This window comes from Corylus avellana, chromosome 9 (genome assembly GCF_965113065.1).
Source record: "Corylus avellana chromosome 9, dhCorAvel1.hap1.2, whole genome shotgun sequence".
Classification (NCBI taxonomy): Eukaryota; Viridiplantae; Streptophyta; class Magnoliopsida; order Fagales; family Betulaceae; genus Corylus; species Corylus avellana.
This window is the reverse complement of record NC_142498.1, coordinates 16,277,370-16,291,362: the sequence shown is the minus strand read 5'-3', so window position 1 is coordinate 16,291,362 and position 13,993 is coordinate 16,277,370. Positions and strand designations below refer to the sequence as shown.

The window sequence follows — 13,993 nt, the reverse complement described above, 5'->3', positions numbered from 1 at the left end:
GTATATATATGTAGGCCTTTCCAATGTCTGTGATGATCATTTTTATTAGCTTTTTCTTTTTCTTTTTTCTTTTTTGGTGTATTTTCTGTTTTTGCATGCTCCACAATTTTGTTTTTGTTTTATTTTTTGTTTTTAAATAAATAAATTAAGCAAGCATGCGAATTTTATTGTAGAATTCTTCGTATGAAAATCGAAATTATATTGTAAGATGGGTATAAAAGAAAAATAGAGGTATGCAACTTTTGCATGGAAAATATACTTCTGATAATCAACAAACAAGGCCATATCCCTTTCATACGTATTGTGTTTGACACTCTAATCTTGCAGATTAAAAGCGTAATTTTAAATTAAATTGGAGAAAATCTATCGTTCTAAAATATGTTTTCAAATAATTGTAATTTTAAAGTGTAGAAAAATTATCAAATAGAATGCAAGGAGTTGCGTTAAAAAAAAAAAAAAACGATTTTAAAAGTTAAATTATGACTTTAAAGGTCAACATATAATCAAACGTTTAATTATGTTTTTAAAACTCAATTTTTGAACCATACATTTAAAATGGCAAACGCAAACATACCCTTACTCGAGAAACCATCAATCTCATAATGTATGCCCTTAAGAGAATAAAGTAAAGATAGGAATCATAGGACAGGCCCCCTAGCTCCTGTCCTAGCTAGGATGTTTTTCTTTCTTTCTTTGTTTTCTGGCTCTTGGAATCAAAGTATCAAAAAAAAAAAAAAAATGGTCCAAATTTATTTGCTATTTAAATCGAGAAATTAATTAGCCATTGGCTCATTAAATGTACCAGCCGTTTCAGTCCATTTGTCAAAAAATTATTGGTAAATAATAAATTACATTAACTAGAACAAATATAATATATATATATATATATATATATATATAGGACCCCAACAAAAGCGAAGCCCAATCAATGCCGGCCCGAAGAAGAACAGGAACAGTTAACCTTTTTTTTTTTTTTTTTTTGATATGTCCGCATAAGAGGGGGGGAGGGGGATTTGAACTAGTGACCTCCACTTTATTAACTGTGGTCCCAGCCGATTGAGTTATCTCTTGGGAACAGAAACAGTTAACTAAATACTCATCTTTCACCGTACTCTTATATTACTATGTTGATGTAACAGTGATTAAAAATAAATAAAATAAAAAAACATTGATGTAAAGGTAAATGGACACTACCACATTAACCTAATAATATGAGAGCGGAATAGAAGATGAGTACTTAGTATTTCTCTCTCAATAGATTGGAAAAGAAAAATATTTTTCTATCAAAGCCTTCTCAAGGCCTCCAATATCGTCAATGTAAAGAACCCATGTAAGGATTCTAATGATAACATGATTGATGATCAAGTTATAGCTCATAAAAAAAAATAAAAAAAATTAATAAGTTAATAAAAATATATAAAAAGATAACTATAACTGTTGTGTAATCTCTTGAATTTCCTTGCAAATCATTTTATGATTATTATAATCACTTACACCTTTAGAAGTAAATTTAGAAAAATTTACAGAGCAATTATGAAAATATATATATATATATAATCATCGTTTGCCATTAAATAGTGGATGAAAAATATGTTGTAGGAAGAAATATAAGATTTTCAAATGAGTAAGTAGATCCACTGTCATACAATTAAGATGACATGGTAATAAAAATTAACCTTTTTTTTTCTTACAAGTACTAATCTAGGAGCTGATTTTCATTGCCACTTTATCAAATTGTATGACAATCATATAACAATCTTCTAATTAGCATTACTTTTTTTTTTTTGTTTAAATAGTCGTGGCAGAGCCTGAGCGTCATTTCCTATAATAGTTCTCTGGCAGCTAGGGTTCTCAATGTACTTTGACATTAGCCTAAATTGAAATGGCAATTTTTTTTATTGCAAATTGGTGATTCATGGATTGAAGGGTTCAACTATTCACCCCTTCTAAACACAAGGTGTCAAAAATAGTGCTAAATAGGAATCATAAAATTGAGTAATGCTAAAAGGAAGGTTCATGTCTCTCTTGTATTCTTTCAAAATTGATGTGGCTTTTAAAATCACTATTGGATTTGTGATGATTATTATTAAATTTTATCTAATGATAATTGTAAAAGTCACATCAGTTTTAACATGACACAAAGAGGATCTAAGGATGACATTTAAGATTACTCCATAAAATCCAAGCAATTTAATGCCAAATATGAAAATTAATCCACGTTCCTTTTGTAGGATGATATTTACTTAACAAAGTTCTTGGCTGCTCTACAAAAAGACTGATTTCGTTTGGTAAAAAAAAAATCTTATTTTTTGTGGTAATTACATAGCAACCTGGAAAGTTTAACCTAAATATCAAAGTAACATTAAAAAATTCCAGAGAGAGAACCTCTAACCTCTCTTTAGTTTTTCCTCTCCGGTGAGTTCCTTTAAGGAGGAGGGATGGTTTTTTGTCCCTCCTCCCTGGCCACCCCCACCCCCCCTTCTTTCGCTCTTATGCACTTTTTTTTTTCTTTTTTTTTTTTCCCTATTTTGTCTCCTGTTTTTGGTCCCCATCACCGATTTCAGCAACAGCCACGCTACCCCCTCCACCCTATCGACTCGCTACCCCATCTCGTTGTCGTCTTTTCCTTTGTTTTGGTAGCCTTGGGAGTTTTAGATCTGGTCTGATCTAAGCTAAATCTGTTCATTTTGGGCTTGTCAGGCCAACGACGCGCCTCTCCCTCGCCTTCTCTAGCCTCTCTGCCACCTGTTGTCGCCCTCCCCATCGCAACACTGTCACCACTCACCGACGTGGGAGCTTCACCGATGCTACTATCTGCTAGTTTTGTGTTTTTTTCTGTATTTTAATTTGTTTTTTACAGTTTCTTTGTAACTTGTTTAAATAAGGATTGTCCAGACCCTTAGGTTGTGGAAGTGAACAGTTTTCTAGCTTCCGAGTTAAGGAGGATGAGTTTCGGCACGAGATTTTCTACTCTAAGGCCAAGGAATATGAGCTGCATATGCATTGAGTTGAGTTTGTCTAGAATAGATATGTTGTTACAACTGAAGATTAGTCATGTGTTAACGGATTTTGATATCATAGATAGATCTTGAATGTCAGATTGTTATGTATGTATCTATGACTTGTAACATTGTAACTTCGGCTATGATTTTTTCAAAACTTTTGCTCTATGATGTAAGAGCTTTATACTCGTGATCATTCATCAATTAATGAGACTAGAATGATTTTCCCTAAAAAAAAAAAAAACATTAAAAAATTTCAATTATATCAATATCCATACTACAATTAAATTTGAATTCTCAAATAAGTCTCCATTAACTGAAAGTAATGAAGATGATATGGAACAAAATTCTGAGTGCCCAATAAATTGTGCAAGATATTTTGGCATAAAAGCCTTTGAATAAACATAGTTCACTCACATACTATATTGATGTATTCTAATTGGCCTACACTTTTATGTTTTTTTAGTGATTTACATTATAAGTCACTTAAAAGTTAAAACAAGTAATGTCACCTAATATAACATAAATGTGATAAATAAAATTGAAAAATATTATTATTCACAAAGAAAATCGCTGGCCCATGAATCATTTTTCTCGCATAGGTGGGAGGGTTTTTGGAGGCTGAGCATAAAAAATAAAATAAATAAATCCCAAAATAGAGAATATATTAAATGAAAGAATAAGCATTTATGAATTATGAACAGCTAAATCGGGCCGTTGACTTTTACTGCATCATAGTGGGCTTCAATAGTGGATAAACATTATGGAGTGATCGGTGGGATGGACCACTTTGGACAGTGGCAACTGACAGGGAGAGCCCACAGGATGATGCCGTGGGCCGCTGCGCACGTGAAGGGGATGGTGTCGGCCCCACCATTCATCGCCCCACTTTGATGGGGACTACACGTGCATTTTGCAAGCCGACACATTTTCCCTTCTCTCTCTCTCAGCCTTGTCAAAAAGTTACATTTAATAATGAATTGAACAAATTTTTTGATTTAAGGAAGTTTTATGAACAACTTTACAAATGAAAAAGCAATTTATCATTAAAAAAAAAAGGCTAAAAAATATAGTGAATATTATTTTTTAAATCTCTATTCCATTTTATGACGTCAAGGATAGGAGTAGAGATTTTTGGCAGCATGAGGTCATCCCAGTATCTACCAAAGTCTAACGTGGCCAAGATGTTTTTTTTTAAATAACGTCAGATATTTTGCTCCTCTTCTTCTTCTTCTTCTTTAAAAAAAAAAAAAAAAAAAAATTGAAGAAAAGAGATATTAAAGGGGAATTTGAGGTATTAGCACTAAGGGGGTGTTTGTTAAACTCCCTCACATTCCCCCACATCCACCACACTATTTACTTGATTTTTTTCCCAAAAAAATATTATGACTTTTATATGAAATCACTCACTTTTTATATCTAATTATTTACTTTTTATTACTATTCAAATAAAAAAATCACTACAAAACAAAATTTTTTACTTCCCAATACCACTTTTTCATTTTTCCATACTAATTATTATTATTATTATTTTCTTTTTTTTTTTATCCATGAACAGTGTCTTGTAAAATGAACAGTGCTGGGGTGTTTAACAAACACCCCCTAAATTTAGGATGATCGAATCCCTTTTGGGTAATACAATCCCTAAATGGTTAACATTCTACCCATAGATTTTAGTTTTGAATCCAAAAACAAGTTTTAAGGTATTAAAAATTAAATATTAACTTATAGAAATTTAACTAACAAAAAAAATAACAAAATTTTTTTTTTATTATTATTTTTAATATATGTTCAACACTAGGCTGCCAAATTTTGGCAACCACATAGCAGGACTCCAAGGATAGTTCAACTGGTTAAAGACTTTCGAAAACCGATTCAAATCCCCTTCCGCAATTTACCTTATGATGCTTTTTTTTTTTTTCTTAAAAAAAAAAAAAAAAAATTACACATAAGCAAACTAAAATTACAGCCTTATAAAAAGTTTACCCCGTTAAGTATCATTTTCAAGATGGATAGAGTTTTTCCTTCAAACTGGGTTGGAGGACCTTCCTCTAATCCGGTCTATAAAAATGACATGTATCTCCTTTTTTAATAACATGTAAGATGCACATGAGTTTTTAATATTATTTATTTCAACTTTGTCTATGCTATTAAAAACTCATGTGTATCTCACATGTTATTAAGAAAATGACACATGTCATTTTTGTAGACTGAATTGGAGGAACTTCCTCCAACCCAGTTTGGAAGAAGTTCCGCCAATCCTTTCAAGATTTTCTTTCTCAAAGTAAATGGGGGGGGGGGTCAAATGTTTTGTATATATCCATCATGCATATCAAATCTCAAATCATATACGGTATACCTTTAGAAGAGATTTTGAGTGCATTTGGCCCCGCAATTTCATAAGTTACACGTGTGTTATTAAATGAGATTAGGATCTACTGAAATTTCTAAGGAAATATTTATTATTTTATTAGTAGTGGAACATGTGGCAGAACAATGACTCTTGGATGAAAAATATACGACATAGATCTGAAAATTCAAAAACTGGAATTCTCCTAAGAATTTTAGTGGATCCAAATCCTTCACGTTTTTGACACTGCAAGCAAGGACGTGTATTTATAAAAGCACACGATTTTAAATGTCAAACTGTAATTTTACCAAATACTTAATTACACTTTTAAAAGTCGTGTTTTCATTAATTACATTTTGAAATTTTTATTTGTAGATCCATCCCTATAAATCAAATGGACACTTTTTCAATACCAACATAGCTAACTAATAAAAGCATGTTTGTTAGAATTTTCTTCAAATATTTTTTGTTTTCTATCCTTAAAACAAAAACACTATCAAGTACTCCAAAAACCTCAAAATTGTTTTCATTTTTTGTCACATCAAAACATTTTTCTTAAACAAAAACAAAACAACACCCTGAAATTACATTAACAAATATACCCTGTGTGTCTATATCCTCATTGTACAATTTTTTGGCTAACGGATTTATTCCCTCCTCTCTCATATATGATTTGCTCATCAAATATTAATTTATCAAAATCAAGTAAGAATATATTAATTGAGAAATGACCAAATCGATGATTTGGCATGGACAGCTGCAGACTGCAGTGGCACCAAAGAATCAACTTTTAAAGAGGAGACAGCAAGGCTGACGTTGGTCAATTGAATCTGGATATTGCTTTTCCGGGAAAGACAAGCTGTTTATTTAATTTCTTTTATTATTTTCTTGTATTTTAATATTTTCCTCGGAAAGCCAAGCTGTCTTAAACGTGACCTCAACCCTTGAAGTAGAAAGCTCCAGGAGAATGGGAAAACTTTTCTTTCCTTCAAACCAAACACCGCCCAAATAAAAGTTATTAATTAATCAACGATTAAGCAAACAGTAACAAACAAAATCTCAAACTAATTTATAAATTAGATAAGTACGAACCAATAGGAATTCAGAAAGAGATACTTGACAATTTTCTAATAAAAAAAAAAACAAAAGGTTTTACCGACAGAGAGAGTTACAGAAGCCCCAGGGAGAAAAAAGTAAATGGGCTTTTTGAAGATGGGAGGAAATCTTTATGTGCGAAAAGCTCAGCATCATGCTCCTGCAAATCAACGGCTAAAAACTCCATCGACCGGAGATATAATTTACACAAAAACATTAATAAAAAACGCTAAGGGGGAGCGGCTCCGCGCACAATTATTCTAGGGCGCAAACTATGAATCATAGTGTCGACAGCACAGGATCACCCAAAACACGAAAAAACCGGCTTCGTCGGTCGGTCAGAAGGTGGGAACGACGCCGTACTGCGCGTCAGATATGAAAGCCGCAGATGACACCGAGTCATACAGGCAGTCCACCTCGGAGTCTATCTCTGTGCGTTTCGCGAACCGGCCTTTGATTCTCGGCCGGGTTTCGGCGTAGGCTTTTCTCGAAGCGTAGCGAATCGTCTTCTCGAACTTCCGGTTCTTCCTCTTCTCCCTGTACCTTAAAACCCTAGCCTCGCGATCGGTTCCACACAACTGAGTAGCCACTTGGTTCGTAGTCCCCGAGACCGTTATGTTCGGATCGGCACACATGTTCCGGCCGAAAGGATACGATATATCGGACATGGAATTCCCGTCCGGAACCACCCCAACATCGGACGACGAAACCTGAAAAATAACATAAAAATCAGCCCAAACAGTCGAATAATTTTTTTTCCAGGAAAATGGATTCCTGGGAAGTGGTGTGCTGTAGAAGTGGGATTGAGTAATTACGCTTTGGCTAAGAGAGTGGGTCGGATAGCTGAATGCGGAGAGCTTGGATTTGCAGAAATCGATATCAAAACAATTCTCTGTGGAGCGGTTGATGATTGGAGCAGAGACGGGCTTAGTCTGAACCGGTACTACGCTATCCGTGCCAGCACTGTGAAACGGGTTCGGGTAATCGAAATCAAGAAACGGATCCACGTCAGAGAATAGCATGTCACCGGGTTTCAAATCCGGAGCATCCATGAGCTTGGAGCTGAAATTCGGGTTGGGGATAAGCCACGACGCCGCTTCCGCCTCGTCGTGATGGTGGTGGTTGTTTTTGGTGTCGTTGGAGTTGTCCACCGCGGGAACCACCAGGAAATTACTGAGCGCGGAGGATTTGATTATGGCCTCGGCGGAGTCGAAGAAGGGTTCCACGGGGACGCGCTCGTGGCGTCGCGCCACCGGATTAGCGGAGTGGATGTCTGCGTCGCAGGTGACACAGAGGGCAGCAGCGTCGGCCTTGCACGTGACGGCCGCGGGGGCCTGCTCGCACACCTCGCACATCCACACGCGCTCGTGCCGCGACGCCAGCTTGTTGGCACAATGGATTTTGGCGTCGCAGCCGAGGCAGAGAAACGCCGAGTCAGCCCGGCAGAAAACCGCGGCCGCGGCCGATTTGCAGGAGTCGCAGGGCTTAGCCGCCGCGCCCCACGCTCCCCCGAACCGCTTCAAGCTCTCCGCTTCAATTCCCATTTTCCCACTCCAAAATACGAAAAATCGGTTGTTAACTGTTCAGACGAAGGCGCGGAGAAGTTAAGAGAAAGGGAAGGATTTAGTAGTTTTAAGACTTGACTATTTGGGCCGAGATCCCGTATATCTATCTAGTCAGAGCGAGGAAATCTGGGTGATGACGAGTAGGAAAAGGACACGTGGGAGACTCTTAGCCACACTTAAGTTGTCTGGGGGAAAAATAATGTTTGGGAATAGTAGTTGTCATGTGTCTGTGCCGACGTGGGACCCAAGTGGGGTGTAGATTTCATTAAAGTCACAGGGCGTTTGATATACAGGCCAAGAAGAGGCGACAAGCTCGAGTTGGCATTCTGCTAAAGTATTTAGGTTTATAATTTACCTTTTCTTTTTTCTTTTTTTTTTCAATCTCAAGGATTTTATATATTTACACAAATGTCAGTTATTGTCCGAGGAGTAGGTTTGAGTTTGGGGAGACCAGAGATGCAGTCGGATAAAAGTAGTAATACCAAGAGGAATGAATGTAGGGATCATAATTTGTGTCCGTGCGGTAGGTTTGGATGATCTCGGGATATAGGTATAAGATTATATAGGTTAATTATAGTTCGACTTATTTAAATAATTAGGTTAAATCGTTCAATTTAAACTTTTTAAATTTGTGTTGGGTCTATCTTAGGTTTTTGGGACATGTCAAAATTTGTTAATCATTATGTCATATGTTGAGTTCAAATCATGTCAATGTATGAATATAAAACTATATAGGTTAACCTTCCCCTTCTTGTGCGGATATGTTAAAAAAAAAAAAAAAAAAAAACTATATAGGTTAACACTAATTCGACACATTTAATTAAACATGTTTATATAATTTCTCAACTCTAATCTTTTAATTTTATGTTGAGTTCACAGGCCATGTCAAAAATCGTCGACCATGAATGATATTTTTTAGAAAAAAAATAATGTCAAATATCAAGTAGAATTGTCATGTCAACGTTATAAAATAAGTGTAAAATAATAATATAATTTGTAACATTACTTTAAAAAAAAAAAAAAAAAAGTGTATTAGACAAACCCAGTTGTCCGTTGGATGCTACATGAATGGGTCATGTGAAGCTTTTATTAACTATAATTAAGGTGTACTTAGGCAGTAAAAACTAAAAATGTTGTGCATGGTAGGCCCTACCACACGAGGTTAGAGGTTAGGATCCATGAATTTAGATAACATATGTATTGAGGACAACTAGTGTCAGCTGCCTAGGTGGGTGGGGTGTTCGAAAAAAGTGTTGTATGTCGTAATGGCAGCTGGAGTGAGGCTTTATAAGTTATAATGTTATATCATATTTGGTATAGCAATTTCGAATATACATATTTAATATTAGTAGTGCAATAATATTATTAAGATCCCTAATTATTTTGCTCAAACAGAAAAAGAAAAAAGACTCGAGCAACACTTAAAAAGGATAGGAAAAAGATGGGTGCCTCAGGGGGGACCACTCTACATTGGCTCTTCAGAACCTGGAAAAGCCTTCGACTGGTCATGGGTACACAAGATATTGCGAACCTTTTACATGGGAGTTAAATGGTGGTCCCGACGTTTTTTTTTTGTTTTCTTTCTTCCTTTTTTTTTCACAAAAAAAAGTTGGAAAAAGATGAAAAAAAAAAAAACATTGCTAATGTCCCCAATGTAAAAAAAAACAAATATATTGATAGTGTTCTCTTCATCATACGTGGATATTATTTTTAAAAAAAAAAGACGAAAAAACTTTAGTTTCTCATTTTTTTTTTAAATATATATATATATATATATATATATATATATATAGGATGAAAAAAAGAAAAGAAAAAGAAGTAGCATTCCTCTTAATTGATATGGTGAATGTTTGAAGTCCAAGACAGACCATGAAACCAAAGAAGCTCAATCACAGAAGGAGTTGTGCTAAAGGAGGAGTCCATTAAGAGAGCAACAACCAAATGAAAACTATCATTTGGATTCCATAGAGATGAAAACTACCATTTGGATTCCATGGATATTTGGATTTGGATTATGATTACTAGTTGATTTGGAATTTGTTTGATAGTAGACTAAGAATTGGATTGTCATTTTTTTACTTATTTAAGTGAGCTGATTTGAGTTGATTAAAAATCATCAAGAGTAGTGGTTTAATAGTCCAAGAAATTTTTTTATGTCTGATTAGTGTAAACTACATTAGTTCTCATTGATGTCTTGATAAGGCTGGGTGGCTCAATCGAATTTGAGGGAGCAAATGTGATTTTCACCGTCTCTACTCTTCTTGTGCAACTCACAGCGGATAAGTACTATTATGGTCAGGAACGGATCTAGAAAGTTTTATGGGACGGGGCCAAAGTAAATTTTTTTTTGAGGAATATTCATTTACCCCCACAAACTTTCGCACATTTTGCAGACACTCCTCTATTGTTCAAAATCTCTCACTTTGGTGTATCCAATTTTTATTTTCTTTCCCTTTGCCCCTTCCGTTAGGATTTTCTATGAAATCCTAACGGAGCTCTTCACACGTGCCGTGCATGTGAGAAAAATTTAACCAAACACCCGTTATACCCCTGAACCATTCGAACAGACACCACGTGTAGAAACCTCTTGATTATCAAACAGGCCATGGTTGAGCATACTTTCATGAAATCTCTCTCTGTGAATAGTGTAGAAAATCAAATGAAAAGGATTCGATGGCATTTCGTCATATATGTCAAAGCTCCGCCCAGCTCTGATCTCTGCAGCTCCACCAGCTTCCTTATCAACCCCTCTCTGAGTATTGCTTCAATGGCTTCTTTCCGCCCGAAATACCCAATTTCTAGCACGCAATCCATGGCCAAGACCCGCAATTCCAGGTCCTAAAAATCCAAGAAGTTTATGATTTTGAGTATTCACCCATGGGACTCAATCTCGTTTATGGATCTTATTAAAGAACAGAGGACTTTTATGGATGGAGAGGAAGCCATCATTATTAATGAACCGATTGTTCGACCCATGCAGGAGCCACTTGAGGCTTAATTTGGGGGTGCCGTGAACTTTTATTTATTTTTACTTTTCATTTTTTCTATTTTCCTACTCAAGTTCCAAAAAAAAAAGAGAAAAAAAAATATAGTATTTCCTATTTACGCAAGTTATCACTCAGCACCCTTAAAAAAAATTTAGCAGCACCCCCAATATGAATTGTCTGGCTCCGCCACTGGACCCATCAGTACTTGACCCACGAAAACCTCCTTATTGAATTTGATCAATTCGGTTATGGAGAAAGCGCAACGCTCGCGTATTCGCTTTGGGGAATTTGGGTTGCAGAGAGTCGACTTGAGCAAGGAGAAGAGCTTGGATTTGAGGACGAGATGTTGCAACTCGTGGTTGAAGCCATGGGAGACTCGGTCCTCGAACTGGGTGAGGAGATTGATCAACTAGTCCTCGTTGTTGAAGGGTTGTTTTTTGCAATCATGCAGGACGCCGGTCAAGGTCTCGATGCTCTCGCGGTCGGTCCAAGCTTGGATGTCGGTTTCTTTTTTTTTTTTTTCCACTACCGCTTTGTTGTCTGCTTCCACCTTCATTTCCACTGAAGCTTCGGATTCCGCCTTTGTGGGTTCTTCCGCTTCCACCGGAGGATTGCAATCACTTTGGGTGCAATTTAATCGATTTTCATGGCAAAGAAGAAAGACGCTTGGTATGTTCGAATGGGTTCAGGGGTAAAACAGGGTTTTCTTTAAAAAATTTCCACATGCGCGGCACATGCGAAGGGGTCCGTTAGGATTTCATAGAAAATCCTAACAGAAGGGGCAAAGTGCAAGAAAATAAAAATTGGATGCACCAAAGTGAGATATTTGGAACAATGGAGGGGTCCGTTAGGGTTTCACAAAAAATCCTAACAGAAGTGGCAAAGTGCAAGAAAATAAAAATTGGATACACCAAAGTGAGAGATTTTGAACACTGGAGGGGTGTCTACAAAATGCGCGAAAGTTTGTAGGGTAAGTGAAGTTTCCTTTTTTTTTTTCTTTTTTTTTTTTTGCATAGTGTAATGAATTGATACTTTTTTTTTTTTTTTTTAATCACTGGTACTCAAAAAGTACAGCCTCTGTTGAGTTATTTTGCACCTCGTTGATTAACACTATATTCCCATATGTGATGACATAATCCATAATCAAACTCCAATAAACTAATATCAAATTCATTGCCATCAACCCTCAAAGTCTTTTAAGGAAATTGGGATATCAAGTATTGTATTTGACTTTCCCATAATTTAAAAATAAATTTACATAATCATTTTGAAGTCTTTAGAAAATAATACTCATATTCACATACAATAATCACTATGATTCTAATATGACATATTAGAACCTAAATCCCATAGGTTTAAATTTCCATTGAACTCATGGAAGTCTAGGGTTAATTAATACTTTAAGGCATTGTTTGGTTCGCGGAATGTCTAATCCATTGGAAAATGATTAGCTACTACTGGAAATAAAAGAGTGTGGAATAGATTAACTATTTATATTCATTTGTTTGGTTGTAATGCTGGAATAGACTAGCTAATCATATTACTGGGTTTGGTATAATGCAATATGTTGGTGAATGAAATCATATTGTGATCAAATTTCCTAAAATACCCTTATAATACAAATACAATTTATATTATTAAGGACTTTCATTCTTTTTTTTTTTTGAAACATAAACAACTTTACTATAATATATATATATATATTTTTTAATTATGTCGGGTATGTTGCCATTTTTTTCTTTTTTGCAATTATGCTACAAAATTATTTATATAAAAAAAAATATATCTAGTTGGAAAAAATAGAATCAAACTCAATCTTGAAATCAAAAAAATATAGTTGGAGAATGTATAGAGAATCAAAAGAAATAAAAAAACAGATTATATATTTGTATTTTATAAAAACCTTGTAGATTCTGTTTCTTCGTCAAAGAAAAAAAAAAACGGTACAGAGAAGAGAGACGGAGAAACAAAATAATGAAAAAAAAAGGTACCAAAAAAAAAAAAAACAGAGAGACAAAGAGAAGAAAATCAAAGAGAAATGGTACAGATAATCAAAATAAATAAATAAAAATTAGAAGAAAAAAAAAAAGTGAGAAACGGACAAAGAAGATAGACAGTACAGTGAAAAAAAAAATCGTTTGCACTTGCAGAAAAACTGCACCAAAAGAATCAAAGAGAAAAGAGAAAGGGAGATAGAGAAAGAAAGAGAACGAAATATAGAAAAATCAGAGAGAGAACGAAATTTAATCCCACAAGTGGGGTTTTTTTATGACAATTTATACGATTAATTTAATCTCACACAAAAGGATTAATGAGTGGCTTAGCTAACCTTGCATGTATGAGATTAGTAGTCCTATGGGAATAGACTATTCACAGGAATAGAGTGTTACCAAACAAAGGACTAGCTATACCTAGTATTAGCTAGTCCAATCCAATGATCTATTTCACAAATCAAACGAGGCCTAATTGTAATTAACTTATCCAATTAGCAATCTTAGTGTTCACATACCAAAAGGCCTAATTTAATTCATACTATACAAATTAGGGTTTATGTCCATACTATGAACAATAGTGAAATTGAAGCTTTCAACCTATTAATCTAACAACCCAAAGCTTAAATCATGCATATAAATTCACTATACACAAAAGCCCCAAGTTAATTTTAGGAATTTAGCTTTTTACTAAAATTCCCCCAAATTCGGACCTAATCAAAAATTCCCCAAATCAATATGATTTCAAACTTGAAATTCAATGGGTAGAACACAAACTCAAAGAGAAACTAGAGATTTCAACAATATATCAAAATCCCCAAAATCCCATCCATGAACCCTAATTTTCGGACCCAACCCAAAGTCTCACAAATCTTCACAATTTCTAGCTTCTATTCCCACAAGTATAATGAAATTTACAAAAAAATTGTAAGGATTTTACCTATATTGGAAAATGTCACTCTAGATTTATTGAAGATGAGAGCAAATGGATAAGTTTTTTTTT

The 13,993-nt window shown here is 34.9% G+C and overlaps 1 protein-coding gene and 1 pseudogene across 1 annotated transcript; both read right to left on the bottom strand.

Moving 5' to 3' along the window:
• Positions 1 to 6,397: 6,397 nt before the first annotated feature.
• COL5 (CONSTANS-like 5) lies at positions 6,398 to 8,087 on the bottom strand. Its single transcript, XM_059604293.2, has 2 exons — positions 7,263 to 8,087; positions 6,398 to 7,157 (listed from the first exon to the last, which is right to left on the bottom strand). The coding sequence occupies exons 1-2, from the start codon at positions 7,989 to 7,991 to the stop codon at positions 6,786 to 6,788; spliced, it is 1,101 nt and encodes a 366-aa protein (XP_059460276.1). The 5' UTR covers positions 7,992 to 8,087; the 3' UTR covers positions 6,398 to 6,785.
• A 2,580-nt stretch (positions 8,088 to 10,667) lies between these two features.
• Positions 10,668 to 11,555, bottom strand: LOC148583865 (uncharacterized; annotated as a pseudogene).
• Positions 11,556 to 13,993: the final 2,438 nt, after the last annotated feature.

Excerpts from the sequence above, each read along its gene's own strand:
- COL5 (XM_059604293.2), bottom strand. The coding sequence starts at position 7,991 with ATGGGAATTGAAGCGGAGAGCTTGAAGCGGTTCGGGGGAGCGTGGGGC. Across the intron at positions 7,158-7,262 it reads CCCACTCTCTTAGCCAAAGC|GTTTCGTCGTCCGATGTTGG; the intron begins GTAATTACTCAA and ends GTTATTTTTCAG.